The sequence below is a fragment of the Molothrus aeneus genome, chromosome 6 (genome assembly GCF_037042795.1).
Source record: "Molothrus aeneus isolate 106 chromosome 6, BPBGC_Maene_1.0, whole genome shotgun sequence".
NCBI classification, from domain to species: Eukaryota; Metazoa; Chordata; class Aves; order Passeriformes; family Icteridae; genus Molothrus; species Molothrus aeneus.
Genome location: NC_089651.1, coordinates 27,220,622 through 27,246,866, shown reverse-complemented (window position 1 = coordinate 27,246,866; position 26,245 = coordinate 27,220,622). Strand labels below are relative to the sequence as shown.

The 26,245-nt window shown below is 38.6% G+C and overlaps 1 protein-coding gene across 8 annotated transcripts in view; it reads right to left on the bottom strand.

The window, feature by feature from the left end:
* The window catches only part of NUMB (NUMB endocytic adaptor protein), a 93,378-nt gene that overhangs the window by 4,171 nt on the left and 62,962 nt on the right, over window positions 1-26,245 (bottom strand). For 3 of the 8 annotated variants that reach the window (XM_066552809.1, XM_066552814.1, XM_066552808.1), the window contains 6 exons: window positions 19,451-19,525; window positions 14,215-14,292; window positions 8,883-8,957; window positions 6,835-6,975; window positions 5,177-5,378; window positions 2,720-3,022 (listed from right to left, as the gene is read on the bottom strand). In XM_066552809.1, coding sequence (XP_066408906.1) covers window positions 2,720-3,022; window positions 5,177-5,378; window positions 6,835-6,975; window positions 8,883-8,957; window positions 14,215-14,292; window positions 19,451-19,525 — 874 coding nt within the window. The remainder of the gene's footprint in view (window positions 1-2,719; window positions 3,023-5,176; window positions 5,379-6,834; window positions 6,976-8,882; window positions 8,958-14,214; window positions 14,293-19,450; window positions 19,526-26,245) is intronic. The other 5 variants (XM_066552815.1, XM_066552811.1, XM_066552810.1 and 2 more) reach the window with 4 other exon arrangements.

Below are 26,245 nucleotides of genomic sequence, written 5' to 3'. Positions count from 1 at the left end.
GTCCTACATGTTCTTGCTACTGATTTGCATGACAGCTTTTTTTTTTTACATTAGTGTTGAAGATCTGGCCTGAAATAGAACATCACATTAATGTATTTTGTGATTAAGTCAAGAGGGCAAGGAGATCACTGTTCCAGATTTAAAGGATGCTGGTATCAGAAAATAAAAAGGGTTTTCTACAGTTTAAGTAGAGATCTAAATCTTTCAGTATTAAAGTGCTAAACTTCTCAAAGGTTTGGCTCTAAGATTTGGCATTCTGTGAAATGAAAATACTTATTATAGAGTTAAGTGTTCCAACAACATACTTGTACAGAAACTAGATGAACTTTAAATGTACTGACAGTAATGCACAGCGGCAAGTTCAGTCTAGAGTTAGCGTTGGTTGTTCCAGTTCAGTGGTAGCTGAAATCCCCAGTTCTTGTGCTAGAATCATAAAAGCAAAAGCTGAATGCTCAGATAAAATGGATGCTCAGTTTTAAACGAAGCATCAGTATCATGTGGATAATGTAACATCTGGAGTAAAGCTGCCAGCTTACCAGATGTTCCCATTATTACTAATGGCAGTGTTTTCCAAAAGTACCAATCATCAGTCTGTCATTGCACAGAACTGACATGAGCAGGCATAATCAAGCACAAAATAGTGTAAGAAACATAAAATGTCTGCACACAACATGCACCAGATCTAAAATTCAGGGGGAGGCATGCCCAAAAATTGCTTCTTTGAGGGATATTCCAACACAGTGCATGCAGTGGGACAGTAAGCAGCACTGGCAGTGGCATATATGGGAACATGCATCAGAAATGTTCTGAATCATGAAAAATTGGGATTGTGCTGTGCTCAGTGACTATCACTACTGAGCAGTGCACTATTGCTGTAAAACTGATTGGCTCAGTGCTGGTCTTTAAGCACAGGTCACTAAACAAGGATTATGAAAGAAGTCAGACTAAGTATTTTTGTTGGGTTTGTCTTTGCCACACTAATTTTTACTTCAAAGCTCAGAACCCTAAAACCAGCTCTGTTGCCAACTGAGACTACAGCTGGCCTGAAGGATAACACCTAGCTAAGGGAACTCCAGGACATTATGCAACATAAAGAGCACCCCAGGAGTTTATGTTAGGATGACTTTTAGAAAACCCCACTATCATCATGTGAAAACTGTACCACGTAATACTGATACAGCCAGCTGTACCACCTAAACAGGTAGATTTTCTCTTAATGAAATGTGAAGAGCAATTTCTTTGCTCTCAAAAAGAATTCAGACAGACAGAAGGACAGACTACAGAAGAGCATTACATGATCCCAAGACAAGTGGTTAAGGCCTTGAAGGGATTTGTGTCTCAGGATGCCCTGACAGTAAGTGGAAGAACTGGTTCAGTGACTCAGAGGGAAGAGCCAAAGCTACTAATTCACCAACACCCATTCCTGGAACACTGCAAGCTGTGCTCCAACACTTCAGATAGCAATTAGAACTGTTTTCTGCATGTGAACCCCACAATTGAAATTCTTGCCTATTCCCAAAGCAGAAATTTTCTGACATGGTGATGTTCGTTCATGATAAATACGAGGCAGGATGAAGGATTTACTAGAAAATAAGGAGTTACTTGAAACCACAGAGAAAGGAAAGGGGAAAGGAGGGAGGGAGGGAGGGAGGGAGGGAGGGAGGGAGGGAGGGAGGGAGGGAGGGAGGGAGGGAGGGAGGGAGGGAGGAAGGGAGGGAGGAAGGAAGGAAGGAAGGAAGGAAGGAAGGAAGGAAGGAAGGAAGGAAGGAAGGAAGGAAGGAAGGAAGGAAGGAAGGAAGGAAGGAAGGAAGGAAGGAAGGAAGGAAGGAAGGAAGGAAGGAAGGAAGGAAGGAAGGAAGGAAGGAAGGAAGGAAGAAAGAAAGAAAGAAAGAAAGAAAGAAAGAAAGAAAGAAAGAAAGAAAGAAAGAAAGAAAGAAAGAAAGAAAGAAAGAAAGAAAGAAAGAAAGAAAGAGAAAGAAAGAAAGAAAGAAAGAAAGAAAGAAAGAAAGAAAGAAAGAAAGAAAGAAAGAAAGAAAGAAAGAAAGAAAGAAAGAAAGAAAGAAAGAAAGAAAGAAAGAAAGAAAGAAAGAAAGAGAAAGAGAGAGAGAAAGAGAGAGAGGAAGAAAGAGAGGAAGAAAGGAAGAAAGAGAGGAAGAAAGAGAGGAAGAAAGAAAGAAAGAGAGGAAGAAAGAAAGAGAGAAAGAGAGAAAGAGAGGAAGAGAGGAAGGAAGGAAGGAAGGAAGGAAGGAAGGAAGGAAGGAAGGAAGGAAGGAAGGAAGGAAGGAAGGAAGGAAGGAAGGAAGGAAGGAAGGAAGGAAGGAAGGAAGGAAGGAAGGAAGGAAGGAAGGAAGGAAGGAAGGAAGGAAGGAAGGAAGGAAGGAAGGAAGGAAGGAAGGAAGGAAGGAAGGAAGGAAGGAAGGAAGGAAGGAAGGAAGGAAGGAAGGAAGGAAGGAAGGAAGGAAGGAAGGAAGGAAGGAAGGAAGGAAGGAAGGAAGGAAGGAAGGAAGGAAGGAAGGAAGGAAGGAAGGAAGAAAGAAGAAAGAAAGAAAGAAAGAAAGAAAGAAAGAAAGAAAGAAAGAAAGAAAGAAAGAAAGAAAGAAAGAAAGAAAGAAAGAAAGAAAGAAAGAAAGAAAAAAGAAAGAAAGAAAGAAAGAAAGAAAGAAAGAAAGAAAGAAGAGATGATTTAAGGCAATGTTTCACTGGAACCATTTAATTTTACCTGAGTTTTTCATGGGGAAATCAGTCTTCCTTTGCACTGTTGAAGGCAGCTCATTTATTCGCAAAGACAACTGGCGTTTAAAAGGAGACATCTTTTGGCTCAGGGCGGGGAAGCCCCTGAAAGAGCCCTGCCTGGCAAGCTGCTCTATGGGGGCGTGCCGCCGCGGGATAGCGTGGGGGTTGCTCGTTTCCTTATCCAGAGAGGCAGCAACTTCAGCAGTAGGAGAGGTCGGTGAGCCAGAAGAGGGGGCAGTATTGTTTGGTGCAGCACCTGGTGCTACTGTTTTCACTTCTGTTTCAACTGCTGGAGGAAACAGGGTGAGGTTAGAAGAGTAAAGCAAAGTACTGTTCAGCTGCCTACCTGTATTCCCATTTGTTTTGAAAAGAGAAATTGTAGAAATTTGCATAACTAGTACTCTTGCAAATGAGTTTCTAATAGCACAGCAGAAACACAATTTCTGTATACCTCCATTGTCTTCACCACATCACCTGACACATATCAAAGTCCCACAGCTAAGGCAAGCCACTTCCTAGAAAGAATGGCCTTACATCTGTATTCTTTCTAGCTGCTCCTGAGATCCCACCTCCAGAAATACTTGCAATTCACTTATGGTTAAGACTGAAAAATATACTATGTATTTGAGAGCTTTACTTTGTCTCATACAGAACCATGGACAAAATATTACCACCAACTGTATTAAGTGACTTAGAGCAGCACAACTTAGCAGCAGCAGAGAACAGAATGCAGCTCCAGGATCCTCTTTTAAAAATCACCCTCCCAGCCCTGCAGACTTAGCAGCAGCAGCTAAACACACTGCACAAGCTTTAGCAGGACAAAGGTAGCACCAGCACTTAACAGGCCGGGCTGCAGCTCTCAGCTCCTCCAGGAAATACATCACAGGTAGAGGGGAATGTGCTGCAAGGCAGATTCAGCCTCTGAGCTGACAGGCCTTGCTAACACCAAACACATTTGCAAGGAGTTCCTGTGTCACTCCTGTACTGAATTTAGCTGCAATGTTATTACTCAATCATGAGTTAGTTGCAGTGGAAAATCCTCCAACTTAAAGTCAGCTGCTTCATTTTGCAGGGCTTTGCACAGCACCACAATGCTCCTGTCAGACAGGCCTAATGGCAGAAATGTAGGATTAAGATTTGTTTAAATCATGACACTTATGATTAGAATTGCAATGGGGAGATTTTTCCACCTCTAGGAAAACTCTATCTCACTCATAAATGAATTGGCTTTGGGGGCAACAAACACAGCTCCACCAACACAGAAGGACAATATCCTGGTATGAGCTCTCATTTTGCCTATACTGTTTTCCAAATATTTTAGAAAAAGCAATGACTTTTTCTTTGACACATCAGCAGAATAACTAGAAGTCTGGTAAAGAGAGGAGTCAGACTAGAGATTTCTGAGGAGCTGGAATAGTAGGAGGAACTAATTATGTTGTCTTGTAAGCTTCAGTACCCATGAGTTGCAGCTGCTCATTCAAGTGAAACTTTTCTAATCAGTCTTTCTTGGAAAGGATTTCACACACCTTCATTGAGTCAAGACTTTGACTCATGCCCTCAAGTAACAAAGGCCTTGTGTTTAAGCTTCATTTAGCACATTCTGAAACTAACGTATGGAAACAAGCAGATGGATGATGAAAACCAAGATAAAAGTTTTACAACCAAGAGGCAGCATAAAACTTGCTGTGAAATCCTCTGAAACAAAAGTCTGACTTCACTGTGAAGTAGGTTATAAACAGTATTTATAATACTTTATTTTTTGTTAGCTGTAGAACTCCAGGCTCTGTAATAAAACTTGAGTAAGAAGTTCTAATTTCACCTAATTTCAGAACACTTTATCTCCTCTCAAATCAGTTAGTCACTAATTTTGAATGTAATTATTAGTCCAACACCTGTGTGTTTTATGGGGAGGGAGTGGATATTCTGGATTATTTTGGAAAGCATTCTGTAATTGATCTGTTCTTCCCTCATGCAGTACAGCTGTACATACACTCTGTAACCTACCTTAAAAATCAAGATAAAAATACATTCTTTTCTAAGAAAAATGCATATAATTTTCGGTTAATTTACCACAAGGACTAGACTGCATAAATGATTACTTTGTGTCTGGCAAGCTTGTTGTATTTTTTAAACAATTTCCTAATAAGGACTTTTAGAATGGTACCTACCGTGTTCTCTGCCATAAAGCAGTCTGACAAAACAAAGCAGAAGCAGCTTTCACATATGAAGCCACCTGCACCTTTTCTAGAAGACGTGGGAAAATACTGAGTGAATCTGGGAACATTTTCCATCTTGTGAGCTGACAATGGTCTGGGAATATGATTAGAATTTATTAAGGTTCAAGAGAGGGAATGCTGTAAGGACGTTGCTCAGCTTCAATCCTCGCAGAGCCTTAGTGCTGGCTCTGCTCACTGCAGATGATTGTTTAAATTGCATCCCGTACCTTTAGCATCCGGCATCTGTCTCATAATTTCCTCTCTCTCTGCTTGTTCAGTAGCTGTAGTGACCCTGAATGACCCCTCTCTAGTGAATGTGGTTCTGCTGGCATCAAAGGTGGCAGTCACTCCACACTCCTTCTCTCGCTTCTGCTTTCGCTCCAGGCACGCTGCAAATGCACAGCCCACGGCGTGACTCAACCTTTCCCCCTGCACAAGACAGCATTGCATCACAGTGACTGAACAGAAACACACATGTGCTTCAAGCATCACAAACTGAAACCTGCCTTTACAGAACAAATTAATTAGGGCATTAAAGAAAACTATTTTAATTGTATTTCAGCCTTAAACCTGGCAGAAAAGACTCCCAGCTACTAATGCACAAGCCATGTTCAAGAAGGCCACCCAGGAATGAACGAGATTGTTGCACGATCTGTTTAGTTCAAACTTCTGCTACTAAGATGCTGGTGCAATAACGTGCCTGCACCTATCCCTTGCCTCTAGATACATCTGTGCACACAGAAACTCTCATGAAGCTGTCTTAAGGTGTAAGTCCTAAAGCACAGGTAAGTGCTATTATTGGAGAAAGTTTACAGAGAGGGCTCAGGGAGACTCTACTCTTGCAGGTGTGAAAGTTAAAAGTACAGTGGCGACTACTCACACCTCTTAATGGTCCTGACCAAGTGCACATGTTAGATTTAGGAGTGCCTAATGAAAAGCACTTCCATTATTCACCAGGTCAAAAGAATCCACTATCCAATAACTGTAAAAAAGGAAATTCAAGTCTGAGGAAGTCCAGCAACCCAGCTGATACAGCTGCCACAGTTGAATCAGAGGCACTATTGCTACCAGTAGCTCAACTCATCTGTCATCATCAGTAAGTGAATTGACCTGTTATTCACAGATGAAAACAGAAATGTTCCAGCTCTAACATAAGTTTTACTGGGAATTTCTGACTTCATTGTCTAAAGAAAGATGATAAATTATCAAGCACCATTGCTCTGAACATGCAGCTCTGGGGAGTTCACGCAGTGAATTTGCATGAGGTTTCAAGCACTTTGTACAATATAGGCAGGATTCAACAAACAGCAGAGAGAAGAAAAATCAGGGAGTTAAATAACTTATCTAAGTCTACACAGCAAGAAACTGATTTTAATCCTACTCAAAATATTGTTGTCACTCAGAAGCAAATAGAATGCTAATTTAATTCAGTTTAGCTCCATCTCTTAACATTCAGATGACTTTTCATTCAAGATAACACTCATGTACAAGACACTGCATTCACAACCAGTCTGTATTTACTCACTATGATTTTATCCTGGAAAAAACTGTCATTGCTGTTTCAGTTTTTGGCTGTAAACATTTTCAAATGAGAAAATTTTCTGTCTATTCTTAGAAGAGTAGTTCCCTTCTGCTAGAGATTATCTGAGGCTGACTGCACTCCTTTTACACACAGGTTGAGCAGCATTTTTCTCCATAAGATGGCATGACAGAGGGATGGCAAATATTTCAGATGCAGGGAATTAGAATTAAAATAATTTACAAGGTCTAAGTAATATCTCAGTTGGAGTCACAACATACGGCACTATTCCAGGTAGTCACATTTTCTGCCCTTTATTTCTAGCTAAGAGCTGGGAGAGCTGGCCACAGACCATCCTGAACTCACCGTGTCCTTCACAGCCATAAAGCAGTGGCAGATCCAGCGCCTCGTTGTGCCATCTCGGCAGATGTATGAGAACGCCCGGTCAAAGTTCCTGTCTGGTGCGCAGAAAGAAACCTTCTCTATTGTCTGATCAACTATAAGATCCTAGAGGGAAAAAATCCCCCCCCACCATACAAGAAATGTGAGGAAATACAGCGCCAAACACTTGAACTCAAGGCATTGTCAGGTGTAACTGCACAAAAATGAGTTATACTAAAAAGGGGATAACCCGATGAGGCTGTAATTATTTGTCATCAGTTGTCATTCAAAATCTGTTCCCAGTACAAAACAAAAAGAAGAGATGACATTCTCCACCACCCATCTTTGGGAGAGGTGTGCTAAGACACCACTGAAGAATTTAGGGACCCAGTGAATTCCTATGACCTCTCTTCTAGACTATGGAGGCACATGTTATTTTATTTTCATAGCAGCTCCATAGTCTTGTAACCAGAAAGTCTTCACTGTCGTTAAAACACAATGCTGAAACCTGGGGGAGAGGTCTGCAAGAGTGAAAAGTCTTGCAGCTGCTACACAAAGAGCAAAACTCCTCTCCCAGTCAGCTAAGCAGGGATGCAAGAGAAAGCACCAGCAGCACCGGTAGCACCAAATGCTCCCTATTTAATCCCATAGATGGGAGAAGTATTTCTAAAAAGGAAAAACTGTACCTTCTAAAAGGTACAGTTAAAGATTATGTCATCCTCATCAAAAACTAGGTTTTTAGTATTTTTTTCCAAATTATTTCATTTGCTTGGTGACTAGTACTTGGCACCTCTACTGAAGTATTCAACCACCAGGAGGCAATAGTTTATTTTCTTTTTTAATCCTATACTTTTAATTACCTCCAGAGTCTGCACAACTTATTAAAAATCAATTTGAAAATATTACATATATGCAACAACATTTCTAAAAATAATACATGTATTATTACTTTTACATGAGGCAATCAGTAGACTGAATTTATTCACATCAGTATGTTTGTATTAGAAAGTGAATTCTTTAGAGGCAGCAACTTTAGCTCTGATGAGCCATACCACTGCAGCAGCCCTGGAGAAGTCTAACCACAAGCAGATATCTGACAGGCAGTTGTGCTCCAGAGGGATATGAATTACATCTGTTTGTCAGTGTTGGCTCGGAGAAATAATCTTTTAGGTTGACCAAAGTAAGTGTCAATTAATATGAACATAAAACAAATTATTTCACACTGACAAGAGTTAAAACTGTTCTCATAGCCATGCCATCTTTCAAAATTCTAGTGCACTTGTAAGCTTAAAGCTCTTATTTCTAATTGTCTACATCTATATAAAACCAAGAATCATTTGCTCTTACTTGGACACAGGCGCCTTGGTGGTAACACCACGTGCTAATTCATAATAAAAAATTGCAATTTCACAATAAAAATGTAAAACAATCTAGAATCTTGCCACAAATATATTAGTTTTCCACTTCAGACCAACATTTTCGATATTAAAGATTATTAAATTTGATATATGCAGTTACTATTTAGTTTGAGTCTGAAGCTACAATCTCCCTATTTAATTTACTCTCTTCATTGCATTTTTGGAAGCTCTTGTTCATTCAGATCCATTCTAGGATTTGGATGCACTGAAAATGACATTGATTGAAATATATATGAGAATTTGCTTATGCATTACTATTGCAACCTTTTGCAATGGTGCAGAACGAAGTTCAGGGACCCTTCAAGTTCACTGCCAACAGAACTTATCAGGAAAACCAATGCTTGTTGCAGTAGATGCAACAAAAAATATTTCAAGCTTGTGCTACTACACCTGCCACATTTTACAAAATGTGTCTTGAGAGTAGTGTGGAATTAACTGGGAAAAAAATTAGCAGGTGTACATATGTTTACAAAACAAGAAATTATTAAACTAAACTACGCACTTCAGTCTTCCTTTCAAATACCAACATTTGCAGTAACCAAGATTGCTGTCGATTTAAAGATACAGCACATACATTATTTTAGAGATTTAAACTTTTGCCCAGGGAAATCTAACCTTTGTTTTCTCATCTACAACTCGGAGTCCATCCGCTGAAACCCACAGGACTGCTTTGACGGCTTTCTTCCCAGACTTTCAAGAAAAAAAAAAAAAAAAAAAAAAGGAAAGAAAAGAAAAGAAAAGAAAACAGTTTTATGCCAACAGCCAATTGCCTCCCGCTTCCCCTCTTCAAGAACTATAACATTAAGTGTAGATGAAGTCCATGGTCAGTAGGGTGCCCAAAGCTCAATCCAAGTTGCAAAACATTAAGAGAACCAAGCCAAAGCCAGTATTTCAGAAACAGCACGTCGTGGGGATGGGGAGAGGGCACAGGACAGGTGAGGCAGAAATAAGGTGTACATCCACTGACAGTAAAGAATTCAAGACTGACCAAGTGGGTGAAGAATTCCACTAGAGTCAGAAGACACTCATTCATAAGGAGTTACACCACAGGTAGCTTCTTCAGCACAAGTTTAAATATAGGAAAATTCTTACCTGATATTTCCACCAGCCCTACCCTCTGCCCCAACAGTCCCATGGCAGAATCATGGCATCACCTTAAATCAGTGTTAAAAGCACCCCAAAATCATCAGTTACTGTGTAGCTTATTAAGCTCATAAGCTTAATGCTAAGATCAATCACCCAAATATGTTTCACTAATTTATTAAGACCTAAATGTCTTATCTTGGGAGAGAGGTATAAAAATAGGATTTCTTAACCCTTGGGTGTGTATCTGGAAAAGCAGTGGTGTGTGGCAGGCGGGTGCAGCGGAGAGTGGTCTGGCTCCTATCCAAAACCTGACTGTGGGAACTTTCAGCTGCTGCAAGCTGAGGCTGAGTAAAAGTGGGAAACACAGGAAGGCTTCAGGAGCCATTTAAACTACAGATTCTTTCCAGGCTGTTTACTTTTCAAGGGAAAGTTACAGAAAACAGTACAAACACAATATTCTTCTGAAGCTAATTCATTGAAAAGAAAATAGGTCAACGTAATTTTACTGGTTGTTACAGAGAACTACTACTAGAAAACTAATACAGTTTCTTTTAGCCTGTCACTTTAATTCACAATCCCCCTATTTTAGCCAGTTATTAAAATACTCTCTTTATGCGTTTTGAAGCACTGGGTTTACACAGTTTGTGGCTGCTAATGGCACCCACCAGAAAACCACTGCAGGGAGTGAAGAAAGCAACGGGGGAGGGGAAAAAATATGAAGGGATTTCAGCTAAGTGGCTTCAAACTAGAATTGAAACTATTTTATAATTTTTTAATAGTTTATTGCAGATGCATATACTTTATATTCTTACAGCAAGTAATGGAACAAGAATACATTGTGGCATAAGCTACTGCATGTTCCAAGTCTGCAATACCAATTTTAACACTGTAAGAATGAAATATCTTGGAGTGAAAACTCTCCAATTATATCACATTGGTTTCATTCTCAGAGAAAGCAGCAAGTGTGAACAAAAAGGTGCTGGCAGAACTTCTGTTTGTTTTTTGGGGAGGAACTATCTGTCCCAATTTCGGAAGCAGCAATGACATCCTGAGCATTTTCAAAAAGCTTGGTAGGAACAGAGAATGGCACTGACTTGCACAGAAGAGCATTTAAAGAAAAAAAGAGAGAAAATAAGCACAGCATGAAAGCAAGCTACAGAGAAGTGCTTGCAGAAGCAAGTTTCTAAATGACCATCCAACTTGTTGGATACCCCAGAGAATGTTTAATTTAGATTCTGGAATGCCTAACAGAAAGAGTGCAACTCATAACAGAAGATACACTTAAATTTACCATCATATATGTTAGAAAATATTGCAGCATATAAAAGGCACTTCTAATATTTTGTTTTAAAAGGCAGTATCAATACCCACAAAATACAGTCTGTATTTTCAATGCTCAGCTAGCTTCCACAGCCTGAAAGTCCCTATTAATTCCAGAACAAATGGTCTGTCTCCTCGAACTGTTTTAAAAAGAGTATTGGTTGTTTGTAAGCCATAAGTCTTAAAAATCTTTATTTCAAGCAAATACAAACAATGAAGAGAAGATAATGCCTGCAGGTAACTGTTTTGTTTAGACTGCCATCATTAGATTAAGAGATACACATCTTTCCCCAGCAAACAATAAAAACCTTGTCCCTACAGAAACTGTGGACAATTCCTGGAGTTTGTATTAAAGCCAAGTTTAACTGAGCTGGGTACTTCATAAAGCAATGCTGATCTTCAGCAGAGCTACTCCTCACTTGCTATTTTACCAAATGAGGATTTAGAAATAGTTAACACATGAACTTCATGTTTCTCAGAATAAAATGAGAAGGCTGAAGAGTTTCCTACGCCCCTTTTCCCACTGAAACATTAGGTTCCACATGCAAGATAACCAAAGAGTTTTCTTTTTTTCTTAGTGTAGCAAACTCACTTTAATCTCCCAATTCCTTCTTCTGTATTTATGGTGGATGCAGGGCTTTGAAAGGGCTTATCCTTAGAGTCTATACCCCAAACCCACTGCTACTACTGCTGGACAATGAGTGATTTTTACATTTTCTGAATTCTCAGCTTATCTGTGCCTACCAGTGATGTATAAAGGAACATACTCTTCCAATCCAGTTCCTATTGGACATACAAATCAAAGTACTACTCCATTCAGGGTGGGATATGCCAAGTAAACTGTGATTACAGAGCAGATAGGAGCGTTGCACTATTGGCACATACTGGACAAAGATCAGAGCAGCTGCAAGATACTGCATGGGAAGTGAACTCCAACACAGGATCACAGCTTGTGTAACAAATCCTGGGAGGTAAAGGCAACTCCAAACAGAACTGTCTAAAGCAAGTGGCCAATATCCACTGGAACAGGATGCTCTGAAATGTTGCTACCAAGGGACTCATCTAGACATCCAGATCTGTAACTTGTCTTTATATTCTACAGCTTTTAGATGACACCACTGCCTGAGGAGAGCCACATCTGGCATCGACTCCTGGGAGCCTGATTTGCCAGTGCTGAGTCAGCACTCCTAGAAACCTCACTGCTCAGCCCTTCTGGGAAGGTCAGTTATCTGCTCCAGCATGAGAGTCATTATCTGGACTCATTTCAGAGTCCTCAGAGGTCTCCAGGAGGGCAGATGGGCACTTATCCTAACACACAACGAGGCTGGAGAACAAAGCAGGTCCATGGCAGGCCAGGCATGACAGAAACCTCACTGACAAACTGGCAGTGCCCTAGAGATGGGCATCAACCCAGCAAAAAGCAGCTACTTTGATACCTTGCTCTACTGCAAGGTGGAAAACAAAGTATTAAGGATGTCAGAACAGAAGTTGCCCAATAACACATTGTTAAAATACTTTAACTTTGTTTCTAGTTTTTCTGCCTATTATATTTTATCCTATCCTGGGACTTTGACACGGCTCTAAGATATATCTGGAGCCTGAGGTATATATAAAGAAAGAAAAGTCTTCATTTGAGACTCTGTATAAAACATTGTGTGATGAGACATACACACGCTTCGTGGAGGCAAAACATGACAAAAACATGACATTTCATTTTTATTTAAAATTTTTAAAAAGCATTTTCAATACTAACCACTTGAATATTTCCAGAAACAAATCCATCATATTTACATTTTACAAGGAGAAAAATATGGACAGGGAAAGTGGCAGACATGTCTAGACTGACTTTCTGAAAGCTGCTGGTGTGTTTTAAATAGCTCGGCAGTTTGGAATATTATATTAATCCCAATGCAAGGCACTTGGGGAGAAATTATAGATGAGACAGCCAAAAGATATTAGAGTTATTAGTATTTCTCAATTATTAATAAGAGAACAGCTGTCCCTTTTTCTGCAGATTTCCCTAGATGTGGGCTCCTGTTGTAGGCCAAAGCTGTAATAAAGGTACTGCCACACTGCTACTGTGGGGATATCTAAACACTATGGATTTAAGTGGTTTCAGTGCTAATTAATGAAATTCACAGGCTGAAGTAGAAGTAGGTCCTTCTTTGTCAAAATATTATAAAACAGGAGAAAGGAAATCTAAAATGCTGTGGTGAAGTACCAGACGTCATTAAATATCAACCAAGATGTAATAGGGAAGATGGCATATTTAATAATTTAAAAAGTCAAAGAAAGATTTTTACCTAAGTGCTATGCAAATACCTTTCCTTTTACATCTTTGCTTTCTTATGTACCCTAATGTAAGTTAGTACCAACAAGCAGAGAGAAAACTAACATATCTAATCAGGTTGAGGTGGGGGCTTTCTGTTTGTTTCCAATTTAGCACTTTGGGTTTGGTCTTTCTAGATTGCAGCTCTAGGATTTGATTTGCACACAGGACTGTTCTCATTAATCTGACAGATCTGCCATCTTCTGTATGCCATCTTCTCACCACCACCACCACTACACTTTAGATGTGTGCTCTCCTACATGATAGATAGAGACCACAACTGGAGAAACAGATGTCTCTGCGTGACATCTATCACTATCTGAGTGAATGGTGAAAAAGGATCAGCTGAAAAAACCTTACTTACTCCCCAAGTAAAGCCCAAACCGATTCATGACCAGAGAATAATCTGCTTCAAAAGACTTCAGCATGTACATGAACATTACAAACCTGCTCATTTCTATTTAAGCAAAGTTTCATTTTATAACAAGATACTTCAGAAGCCATTATCTTAGATTAACTCCATATGAAATCTGGATTAAAAGGTTTTACAGGAATTTTAAACACAGAGGTAGGAAACAGATGAGAGGTAAAAGAACAAAACCACCCAGCCACCAGCGCAGCACATTCTGAATAAGGACAGAGCTGCTTCCCCCTTCTTATCTAAGACGTTGTCCTTGTGAAAACAAGAGCAATAACAGAAACTGGAGATTTTTCTGAGCTGAAATTAGGAAAACATAGTAAGTGAACGCCTGATCTCATCTTCATATGCCTTTGAATTGGGACTGTGCTCAAAAAAGGAAGGTTTAAGAGATGGCACACTGCTTTCTCCCAGTGCTAACATTTGGGTATCAACTCATGCTGCCGGGCAGCTGGGCATGAAGCACTTACACAGCACAGACCTCAACTGTTCTGTAGGTATTTGCCCAAGTGATGTAGGTTGGCACAAGTTTAAGGGTTAAGATTTTAATTTTTTATTCAGGAATGCCAAATCACTTCAGAACACTGGATTTCTGATACAGTCCACAGATATCTAAGTTTCTGCTTCAGATTACTTTTGAAACCACATTCTTTGATCAAAATATTTCCAAGCCTGTTTTAGAAGCAAATATTCTGAAATGGATTAAGGCACTCTCAACACCCTGATTTTATGGCAGTGCTATACCAGGGATGTAACTCCTTATAGTGCAAGCACAAACAACGCATTAAACTTACTTTTCCAAAGAAGCCTTTGAAGAACTTCCTTTCCTGGAGGAACAGGGGGGACAAGTCGAGCGCTATTACTGTAGGTAGCTAAAATGTCCCAGGGTTTCAAACCAACAAGCACACACAAGAATAGGGTTTGGAGGGAAAGGAAGGGGTTTTAAGAGTTATCCATGAGAAGGTGCGACAGGCAAACGTGAAAATAATCCTATGAAAATGCAGATCAAAGGGCACACACACAATTCTAACAAGCTACTGCCCTGAAATTGGTGGAAAGAAGAAAACCTCAGCCCCAATTTCATGCAAAGTGGTTACTTTATTTTCACTCTCCCTTGTTTAGTCCCTTTTGGTTAGGTTATAAACCAAACTTGGCAGCAGACATGGTGGTTAAACAAGTAAAATACTGCACAGGCTCTTGTGAAATGCAAGGTTCTAACTCCAGAATTGCAGGCTAATTTGCTCTGTATTGATCACTCTTCCCCAAAGCTAATGTTCTGTATGTTGGAGAAGCATGTATGGCTGATATAAAGCAGGGGTACGTAGTGCTGCATTTTATTCCATTTGTTTATTGCTCTGGCTTAAATGCTACTATTATGCTTCACATCTTATGCAGTCTTCTCTGAAAAGCAAGGAATTTCACAGTAACCTTGTGGTAGAACTCAAATACAAATGAGACCTCTTTCTCTAAAGCCTTCCAAGGCTTTATGCAATAGTTATACAAATACTAGTTATTCATTCTACAACTCTGAATTGATAGGTTGAACAGCCTTTAAAACCAGCTCAGGCAGGCAGAGACAGTTAGGCAAGGGCAAAGATACCAAAGGCTGAACTACAATTTCCTAAATTTCTTCAGGAAAGCAATTATACCGATTGCCCAATTCACATTAAGAAAAAGCCAGCACACAATTTTAAGCATATTTGCATGCAGTTTAGTTTACTAACTGTATTTTGTTACCCGACTGTGGAAAGTAAACTACATGAGAGGACACTTCACCAGGCCTGCTGCTCTGTGAGCACAGCCACATGTTGCTCTGCGTGTGAGGGAAGCCGGCGTGAAGCACAGAGCTGCTCCTGCTGTCTTTCCAGATTACTTCCCTTTTAAGAAAGCTCTGGTATAGCAGTAGTGAGGAGGAGGTGGAGAATTGCAGAAGAGACAGGGAGTGTCTCTGTGACAGCCCCTGACCTCACGTTTACACTGTGCAATTCCAACCTGTTCATCACTGATACTACTATATTAAAGTATTGCCACAAATACCCTGAGGCAGTGTCTGAAGAACTGATTGATAAACAAGGTTATATTTAACTCAAAGCTATGGTTCTGATGCAAGGCAACAACTGCCAGGAAATACCAAGTTAAGGAGGGACTGTCCATCCCAGCTTTGCATTTCCTGGCCCTGCTGGTGTGTCCCTCTCTGCCCCATGTCCTTCCACAGAACGTTTTACCAAGTATCTGTGACATATTTACATCAACTCAGACACTGTATAAAGAACATCTCCAAGCTCAGTCAGCTGAAAAGCTTAAGCACTTTTGGAGGCAGGAACAGTTATGTATTTGGACAGGATATGGTGAACACTAGGAGGGGAACTAATGGATTAATCACAATGTAGAGCACATAATGAGAAGGGTGGATGCTGCTGCCAAGTTGAGCGATGACTATTGCATTACACTAAATAACAGCTTTTTAAAGACAGCAAAAGCTAAAGAGATTCACCAGAAGCTACCTCATTTTTAGGTGATGGTTAATTTTGCTCTCAGAAAAAAGCTTGTTAAACAAGATTATTTTTTTAAATAAACTAGACAAGGTTAATGGAAAAGGCGTCATGCAAAATGGATTTTAAACAACACTAAGTTAATGTAATTTAGAGGTAACTAATGCATTTTTAAAAATATTAAATTATGTCTCTTTACCTGCTAAAACAAGAACATATATTAAAACAAATGCATAATTTAAAACAAAAAGTGGCAAGTTAGAAACCAATACTACAAGCTAAAGCTGATTTAAAATCAAAATATGACATGAGAGAGTACACTTTTGTCTTTGATGATGTTCCCACACCTGAGTCAAATACACTTAAACAAGGCCCTTAAAGCTACTTTCCAGTTGGCACTAAATATTTTAAATTCAGTTAAATGGTTGTGAAGAAACCATTTAGAACTTCATGTCCATCTACAAGAATCTTATCAGATATTAAATGTATATAAAGCTAGCAATGTATCTCTACTAAAGGAATAATGTAAAACTACATTGGTAATACTCTACTAAGGAAAAATACAAGTTCTGTTGATAATATAAACCCATGTTAATAATAAACTAGCTAAATATGAGGGGTTTTTAATCTATTATTGAGACTGTGATGCCATTTCATCAGACAGAAAGTTACAGTATTGTTGGTGTGCAGTTTCAGAGCTATGAAACTGTAGCAACAGAGTACAGTGTGGATGAGGGATTCTTCAGCTAAAAGTGGCTTCTTGTACTCCGTTGTCAATTAAGCAATGTCTGCATAAAATGCTCACTATCACTTGTTTACAAGTTCTGCAAGATGCAGCGCTGAAAAACAATTACACCCATTAAAGGAGCAAGTAATAAAAAAATCCCTGAAAGGTTATTTCCCATAATAAAGAGACTGAGATACTTGTTTGCATCTTTCAAAAAGTAAAGCAGTAATTAAACTATTCCTTAAGTCAAGATTAACACTGTTCTATATTCTTCTTAGCAAATCCCACAAAATCTTTTAAAACCCAGTAGTCAGTCCTATAAAAGAATAGTCTTCAGTTCCCCAAATAAACTGCCAGCTGTTGTACAGCAAGAATTAAGAGGTGAAAATATATCTATTAGAATAAGAAAAGACAGACAGAACTTAATTTTTGGAAGCTACAGGATACAAATATTTCAACAATTCTAATTTTTATTGACTGGATTTATAAAACCTACACCTTACATGCAGAGAATAAAGTTTAAAATAGCCCACATACACTTCAATGTCATTTAACCACATTAAAAGTGAAGTCCAATTTCCCTAAGCCAGTCTTTCAGTTTGAGCACTGCAGCTCAAACTTGTAATTCTCTCAAAACCAAGAGAAAGCCCATCAAAATAACTAAGTAATGTGAAAGCAAGGGACTACCAGAAGAACAAACTGTTTTCTCATCACATTCCTCACATGCTGAGATATCACCCAGTGTTTGGCTTCTGCTAAATTAAGAGTGTCTTGTACAGAACAGAACTTCCAGTAATGGTGATGTCCTAAAGAAATGCCCCTGGTTTAAAACCCACATAGTGGGGGTGAGGGGCAGGGGTTGAATTGCAGTGAGCAGCTCCAAATGGACCTTGCATCTGATAGAGTCTAGCAACTAAAGCACACAAAGTAATTTTGGTAATCTGAATCTTCCTCCTGGGGCACAAAGAGAATTTCACCTTCACTTCTCAACTTCCAACACTGACAAAGGAGACAAATAGCAATTTTAAGAGATGCACATTTGTATTTGGGGTACACATAGATATCAAACAGCAGAAGAAATCAAAACTATCTGAAGAAAAATGTTAATTTAAGAAAATGGATAAATTCATGCCATGCACAATTTGGAATAATGACATAACATGAATTAAGGAAATCTAACTATTTACTTTCAGAAAATGCTGACTAACTGTAAAAGTTAGATATCCAAGTCTGATGTTTGAATCAGTAATTCATGTGATCAAAAATCACAGTCCTAGAAATCTAGATTCCAGAAGAAACTGGGTGCTATGGTTCTAGTATGTCTCATTAATTATAAGCTTAGCTACACTTAGCTGGCTCGTGGACTTGTAAGATTTTTATAAACTAGAGAACAGCTACTTCACAGTATAGCTCCCCAGGGAAGAGAATGAGAGAAGTAGCACAAAGTAGATACTGCAGTGCTATTTGGTGTGCTAACAGAAAGTATTCTGAGAAAATCAGAAAAAAATCAGAGACAAAAACGGATGCAATTGATTATGCGGTCAGTACTTGCACTTTTAGGTACGTAAACTAAATCCACGGAACAAAGACACTCATTTATATTTTGTGTGGCCCTTTTTAATAAAAATCAATCACTAATCACTGCAGACTGAATAGGAACAGATGGGATGCAGCTTGAACAGGTTACTATACATTAGCTGAGAAAGAAAAGAATGAAAAGACTTGATTTTAATCAGAGCATTAAACCAATTCACAAACTTTACAGCACAACAGAAGGCAGAAAAGATAACCTGTAATGCTCTGCTGTGTGCTAGAAAGAAGGGAAAAAACAGGTTTAGATGGAAACCGTTTGAGCTCTCAGACTTGATGAGGAAAGGGACGTCCAGTGGCACATATTTTAAGCCAGTAGAAGGGTTTGATGGACTTGTTTGATGGATTTTGTTGCTTCAAGAATACAAGGGTTTCTTCCACTGCATGCATACTGAAGAATGTATGTAGATAAAACACGTAAGAGAAGTGATGACATGGACTGCAGTTCTCTCTCTCTATTAAAAATCCAATTTTTTCATGTCCTTTCTCCTGTGCTTTTCAATGATGTTAAAGCCTCAGTTCCTTGACAGACTGATCACTGCCTTTCTGGAGTTTCCTATTTCCACAGGATTCTGTGGTATTATTACTGCAGGAAAGAGATGACAAGACCTCTTCAAATGAGCCACAGAAATACAAAGAGCTTTGAACGAGTGCCATTTACAGGAGCAAACGTTCACAGAAGCCAAACTAAGAGCAGCCCACTTCATGACATGTCAGAATTAGGCAGCCTTCAGGCCACTTTGAGCAAATGCAAGCCAGATTATTTCATGCATGACTACAATGCTGCAGTGCATTAGAAAAAAAAGCATCCTAAAACAAGTAATATTTTGTATAATAATGGCGAATTAAGTCACTACTAAAGTGGCAGGCAACAGAGGGAAAGAGAGAGAGGGGGAGAAGAAAAGAGAGAGAGGGAGAAGCTGTTAAAAAACAATGGCTGAAGTCCCATGTGGGTACCAACTTAGCCTGAAAGGTCACAGAGAATTTTTACACATTTGTTTTGCAAATAGTTTCTGCAAGTAGAAAGAACAGCTGTAACTCTCCCTCTCATCATCAGATTAGCACGTCCCCCCAAGAGCAGCAGTGCTCTCAAACCGGCCAACTGTTCTCCTAACATGGGTCAAAAGTTCACTCTTTAGCTGGAGCACAGCTCCGAACAGACCTCTTCCAGTAACACTTACAGCCCCAAAGCCAACGTTCCCATTAAACAAATATACATACAGATTTCAGCCTCTTCACAGCATCTTCACAGATATGCATTCCTCTGGATTCATCCACTTCGACGTGGCCCAAGTACTGCAGGAAAGAGTATGGGGAGAAAAGGTTAATAGCAGCTCCTTAAACTCCTGGGAGTTTGATGAATCCAAGATCTGAATTCATCTCAGTACAGCTGATGCAATAGACATTACCAGCACTTTGCCAGCCTCCTTTTAAACCTGCATTTGGGGATTTGACTGTGTATATCTATGGGGGCACCAGCATCAGCAGAAAAGCACAATACAACTAGAAATTTGGAGGAAAAGACAGACTTTCCTTACTCAGGGGAAAATACGTAATTGGAAGGTATTGAAAACTGTGCTTTCCTGCTTATTCATCATCAGCTTTAGTCATTTTTTTATTAGCATAGCAAGAAAACCTTACATCAATATAGAGACAATAGTGAATAATTAATTTTTTAATAATGATAAATGTATTTATTATTGAAAACCAAATTACACTACACAGTAAGATGACCAAATATATTTGCATGGTAATGTCCAAATATGAGAAATTTGCCCACCCATTTTTCAAAACTGTAAACCAAAATTGTTTCTCTTCACTACAACAACAGGCTGTTATGTGGACACTGAGACATTCATCGCTCTTCAAAGAGGGGTTGAAAAAAAAAATCAGTTTTCCACAGATTCATCTTACCAAGCACTACTTAAACCCCCTAGAAACACAACAGTGAATAGAAACATCAAGCTTCAAAGTCTTTGAATTTATAACCTAGAATAATATTAGTCTATAGAGAAACCAGTTGCAAGACATATATGTCAAGAATGTAGTGTTCAGGGTACCATGGATAATTTTACACTCAAACTTTTAGCTTTAATTTTTCCAAATTCCCTGCTTTTTCCAATCATAGAGGGGTTTTTTTTATAGTGAAAGGAAGTGTTCTCTCAGAAAAATTCATATCCTTTTTCAAAGTACTTAACTCTTGAATAAAATCAGAGAAACTATGAAAACCTTTCTGAAGTTTTGTAGTGAGAGCTATAGGTGAAAGAAACTTGCACCAATTTACTTGCCATTGTAAGAGTTGTATGCAATTCAGCCTTTAGATTCTAGGCTAGCTAGAGAGCGAATGAGTGGTTTTAAAATACGATACAAGAATCAATGCTTGTGTCACTTAATGCAGTAGTAAACACAAGTTTAATAACCTTTTAATAAGTTGCACTTCGTAACAGACTATTCTGTCATGAGTTATTTGAAATCTCCTTGATTTTCTTTCATTAATTAGGACACTAGACTTGGACAAAAAAACATTTCACTCACAGTACCATACTGAAGCACCCTCAGATTCAGAGATTCAACTGTATGGAAAAAATCAAGATTGTTTCAAAGATTTAATAGAAATTGGAAAGCTGAGGTTTTTCATGCAAGGCAAGATGCTGCACAAGAGGAAGCTCTAAATATCATTAAACTGCTGAAAGATTTACAATATCTTAAGTGACAGAGAACTTTAGCATTAAAGCTCACTATGTGGCATTTTTTTAAACAGAGTTAAATGTGGATTGAACAATTTGGGAAGAATTTCATTTAAATCAGCCCTCACAGCTGGAGAACAGCTTGAAAAATAAATTGCACTGAAATTAGAAGGTAAATAAAAGATCTGACTCTTTAGAGCTTTTTCAAAATGAGCTCTGTGAGGCTGAAGCCTTATAATTGAATGCTGGAGCTGCCAAAACAGCAACTGTACTCCCTCAGTTGAGCTTGCTGAACACTTGCACAAGATCTTCATTTCTCTAGAGCACGAAGCAGAACATTTTAATCCTAAAAATACACAAACAGTAACAACTAAAGATGCAATTAGTGTGTGTCTGGAAGTACATATGTACATCATCAGCTACTCAGTTGACTTTTCCATGACTTTTCTGGGAGAAGTTCCAGATGCAGAAATTCTGTTATACATTTGTCATGAGAAAGTTTTGGGTTTAGCAACTTCTCTTTAAGAAGAGAGTGATATAGACAGGAGCAAGCCTGAGGTGTGTACTGGACAGAAAAAAAATATGTGTAAGGAACAAACCATCTAGATTGCATGACCATTTGTATCACCCATATAGAGGGCAACTTTCAGATTTCCTGATCTATCTGCACATCTCATTTACTTCAGTGTAGCCAGAATGTTTCCAACTGAAGATTCAAACCATTCAGCCCCTGTACTTGGCAACCTGCCTTTTGCTTGGAAAAGGGAGAAATGGAACAGGGTAAATATTGCCTCATGTCACACTGCAAAACAGACAACCATTCTCCCCTGTGTTGCCAAACCTCTATTCAAGTCCCATGTTCCAACTTCCAGCAATCAGTCATGCCACTGCTGCTGGAGACAGCAAGTTTAGCTGCAGTTTTCAATACTGCTTCCACTCCTGTGAATGGAGACATTATTACACATATCAAGTGCATCTATCCACACCAAAGGGGTATAATCCACAGACCTCATTGAGCATCAATCAATTCTGAATTTTAAAATAAATTACACTCTCACACAATACTTCTTTATGATATAGAGGACAAAAGGTACTTTGTTTGCATTTACATGTTACACTTCTAGCTCTTCATACAAAGAGAAAAAAAACTTTTTCTTGCTGTTGCAGAAGCCAGTTCTGCAGAAGCCAAAAGTTCATCATTAGCACTGGTGCTGAACATCTTACAGCAATTTCAAAATTCTTCTTGCTTTGGTTTCTAATTTTTCTGGGATGGAGTGGTGGTGTGTTAATTGCTTACACATGCCAATATATTTTTCTTTCCTGTAAAAACAAATTTTAATTCTATAACCAGAATGCTGTGGTCCTCTTCATAGCCAAATGCCCCTTAAGCAGCAGGTTCCCTTCCAAGTCTTCAAGCTTCTTTCATCAGTCTAAGAGTAGATATACACAGCTGCTGTATTTTACCAGTGCTGCAATATGGTTTTTAATGGACTGTAATCAAAGACAAAAATGGTTTTTAATGGACTGTAATCAAAGACAAAAATATTTCCTCAAGAAGACTGGCAAGACACTGTCAAAACTGAAACCTCTTCTAAAGTTTCTATTTTAAACAGAAGTGCTAAATTGTAAATCTATCTCAACTTAGCCTTAAATTTGAAATATTAGCTCAACTTACTAATGCAGCAGCATTTTATGAATGGCATTTCAAAATTTAATAAAGGAAATGCAGCTACTAGTTAGAGCCAGAAATGAAAGTTAAACACCAGAATTCAGGACTTCAGAAAAATTAAATATTGTTAAACTCTGTTGTTACATCACTAGAAAAGGATTACATGGAAACCACTTTAAAGCAGACACACAAATCCCACACTTCTATACACAACCTTTCAGGATCTTTGAAAGGAACTTCCCTTTCAAACTAAAGGAGAAGAAACATACTGTTGAAGTTGTGGGCAGCAACTGGGCAGCAACTGTCCTATGTAAGTAAAAACTCATGCAAATCCATGACAGCACATTATCACAAACACACTCAAGGACTGGGGCACGTAAGTGCTGGGTACACAGAAATCCACAGAACTGCCCAAGCCATACTGTGGTGGATGATGACTTTGAGAACAGTAAGGAAAGGAGTACCTCTGACATATTTTCAAAGAGCATTTCTTGTCACAGGGATTGTAGCATTCCTGGAGAAAGTGAGTACTTTTCCATCAGGAAAATGCACATAGCAGGAATGCAGTATTAATATTGAATGTACTCCTACTTAATTTCCATAGCAACCAGTGAATGATAGTCATGACATCAGCAATTCTTGGACAGAAGTTGTTCTGTAAGAGATTTAATCGTTATACCAGAAATTACCCACCAGTGCTTTTACAGAAAGCTAAAATCCATGTGGGCAGAGCCCACATACAGAGTAACATAACATAAAAGCTCTAATCCAAATAAAATACTTTCAGGGGCTGTTGGAGAAAAGTCCTTAATGCGAACATTATTAAATAGAAGCACTGCTTATATTAACATTTTTAGCAATAAGAAGATGAGATTATGATACAGCAAATAAACAGAAACAAAAAAACTTTCCCTCTTCATCACTGATTTTCATGTTCTCTTTCGCTGAAGATGCTGTTTGCTCCCAATCTCAAACCAAACAAAGCAATCGACAGAGAAACAAGTTAAACTGGCACACAGCAAAGTATGCTTAGAATTTGAAAAGTGCTTGAGAAAATTTATTCTTTTTCAACATTTTAAACTTTTTCCAACTTCATCTAAAAACCAACCACTCAAGTTACCATATCAAGTGTTTCTGGTGAAGTTTTCCTACTCTCTTCTCACAATACATGCTATTGAAATTGCTCCTACTAAAACATCAAGAGCTGATACACCAGGTCAGAAATAAAACAGCATCTGTGTCCTAGTACAAGCAATACTGCTCTGATCTTCTTTGTTTTCATTTCTCTCTCAAATACTCACTGACTCAGTTCTCAAAATTTCAAAGTTCAACAATAACAGCTGGCAAAAAAGATCCTTCACCAGAGCTCCTTCAACCTGGACAACTCAAGCCAGTTCTGTTTGCTCAAGTCTGGTAATATGCTTTTACAGTTTCTATTTGAAACAGACTCAGCTACACAAATAATTGAAATTCCCTCTGTATCAGCAGATGTTCACATGCACTGTTTTATTTGCAGTAACAGATTAGGTTCTTTGGATTACATTTGAAACTAGATGGACACAGGAAATGAGCTTACTTGAAGTCTTGGCCAAGGTGTCCTGTGCTGGGAAACAAGCTGCCATAAAGAGAAGCACACCAGCATTTCTTGGTATTTTTCCTAGAGGCAACGACATTCCTCTTTCTTCCTCTGTAAAAGTTCTGGTGTACTATTTGCAACAGTAAGACTGACTACTTGACATCTGCATGTGCAGATATGCTTCTAGAATTGGCATTGCTCAAGAACTAAAGCCTGAGCACCAAAGTTTCAGAGTGAAATGCTGTCTTGCAAGCAGACATAAGCTTAAATCCAGAAATTCTGAATACGTCTTAAAGCTGAGCTACTTTTCCACTGACTTCTAAGATTTACATTCAATATTTTATTTCTCTCCTCTCACACTCATGCTCCTGCTTTCTAAATTTATTAGTTTGAAACAAATGTTTGCTCAGACAAAGCTGTAGAAGCACAGACAACAGAAACTCTATAATTAAGCATCAACAAAGTTTAATTTTGCTTAGTCAAAGCAATAGGTTAGTTAGGATGCTACACACATCGTCAGAAATCAAAATGTCTCACCAACCTGTTAAATTCCTCAAAACAAGGAACTGTAGAAGCTATGACTGCTAAATGGCTCTGATTAATGAGGATCAAAAGAATCTAAAGCAGTACCTATACCAGTAGTTCTCTCTATTTTTACATCACACCCACCTAAGAGCCACACTGAGCATTTCACATACTGGTTCCCACATGACCTTTATCATTACCAACAGAAAAATCATTTTGAGTCAGGAATATTGAAGATGCAATAAAGAAGCTCAATACAGGATATACAAATGCTATATTCTTCATTTTCTTATAAATCCCTAAAATGAGGCAGAGAGGGAACTCAGAAGGTTATGTAGGACAGCACTTGCTTCAGGGCAAGATCTACTTCCACATCTACATCAGAGAAGTCAGCCTTGAAGTATTATGACATTTCTGTAACTGGAGATCAGAAGGCTGGACCTTCTACCCTGTAGTTTACATGTCTCACTGTAGAAAGGGATATTATTTTGCTGAGTTGTTATTGCAAATGCACATCCTAAATTTCGCTTGATGCAGCTAAACACACTATTTCTCCTAATCCCTCACAGCTTCATATATGTACTGTCAGACTTCGGTTTTCAACTCTGTGCTCTGATGTGCAATTCCTATTTTTCCAGGAACAGACAACCATTTAAAACTTTCTTTAAAAAAAGGAAAATATAAAGGAAAATCAAGTGTTGATAGCATGAAGTGTTATACACACACTGCACAGGTGTCCACCGTATCTCTTCTTCAACTCCTGCAAAAAATTCAGTTTCCATGTACAACACTGGGGATCTCCTAATTTTAAAAAACAGAATAAAAAAGTATAACCCAATGAGAACTTTTTGATTTCCAACACCTAAATAACATTTAAAATAAATATTTCTGCAAGGAAATCCAAACCATTTTAATTGTCCCATCTTTAAAACAACCTGAAGTTTATAAAACTATTTAAGAATTTCACCTTTGCCAAAGATAGGAGTTTTTTTAAAACTCAGCAACAGGCTTCATTTAAAACTTTTTGTTCGCAAGGCCATTCAAACAAAACTAAGGGTTGGACACTAGGGTAAAAAGCTTAAAAATTAGGGATCACCTTACATTCCTTTTAGCCATGACAAAAATGCATAGGAATATATTGGAGGTAAGCGTCACACCTTGCATTATAATCGCCACCTTTTATAATTAGCTGACTTCCAGCCTTTTTCCTGTGATGTTAAATGCTGCAGGATTTTTTAAGTGTACCATTGCTTGCTGAGGGTTAGCATTCAATAGGCATGATTACTGCTCATTGCTAACATGAGTTCATGCCTTCAGAGGTAGAGATTTCTAGTGTTTAACGTGTAAGGCTGCACAACATTTCAGAAATCAGCAGCTTTGTCACATTGATTTCTTAAAAATACTTAACATAGTTTCCAAAGACTATTCAAGTATCTCAGGCTTTCACAGTGAAAAATATCACATGCTTAACTTAAAGGCACTTCAGCATCACGCTGGTAAATTCTTTCACAGCTATTATTTCAAACTAGAAGTGCATTGAAGACAAAACAAAAGCCACA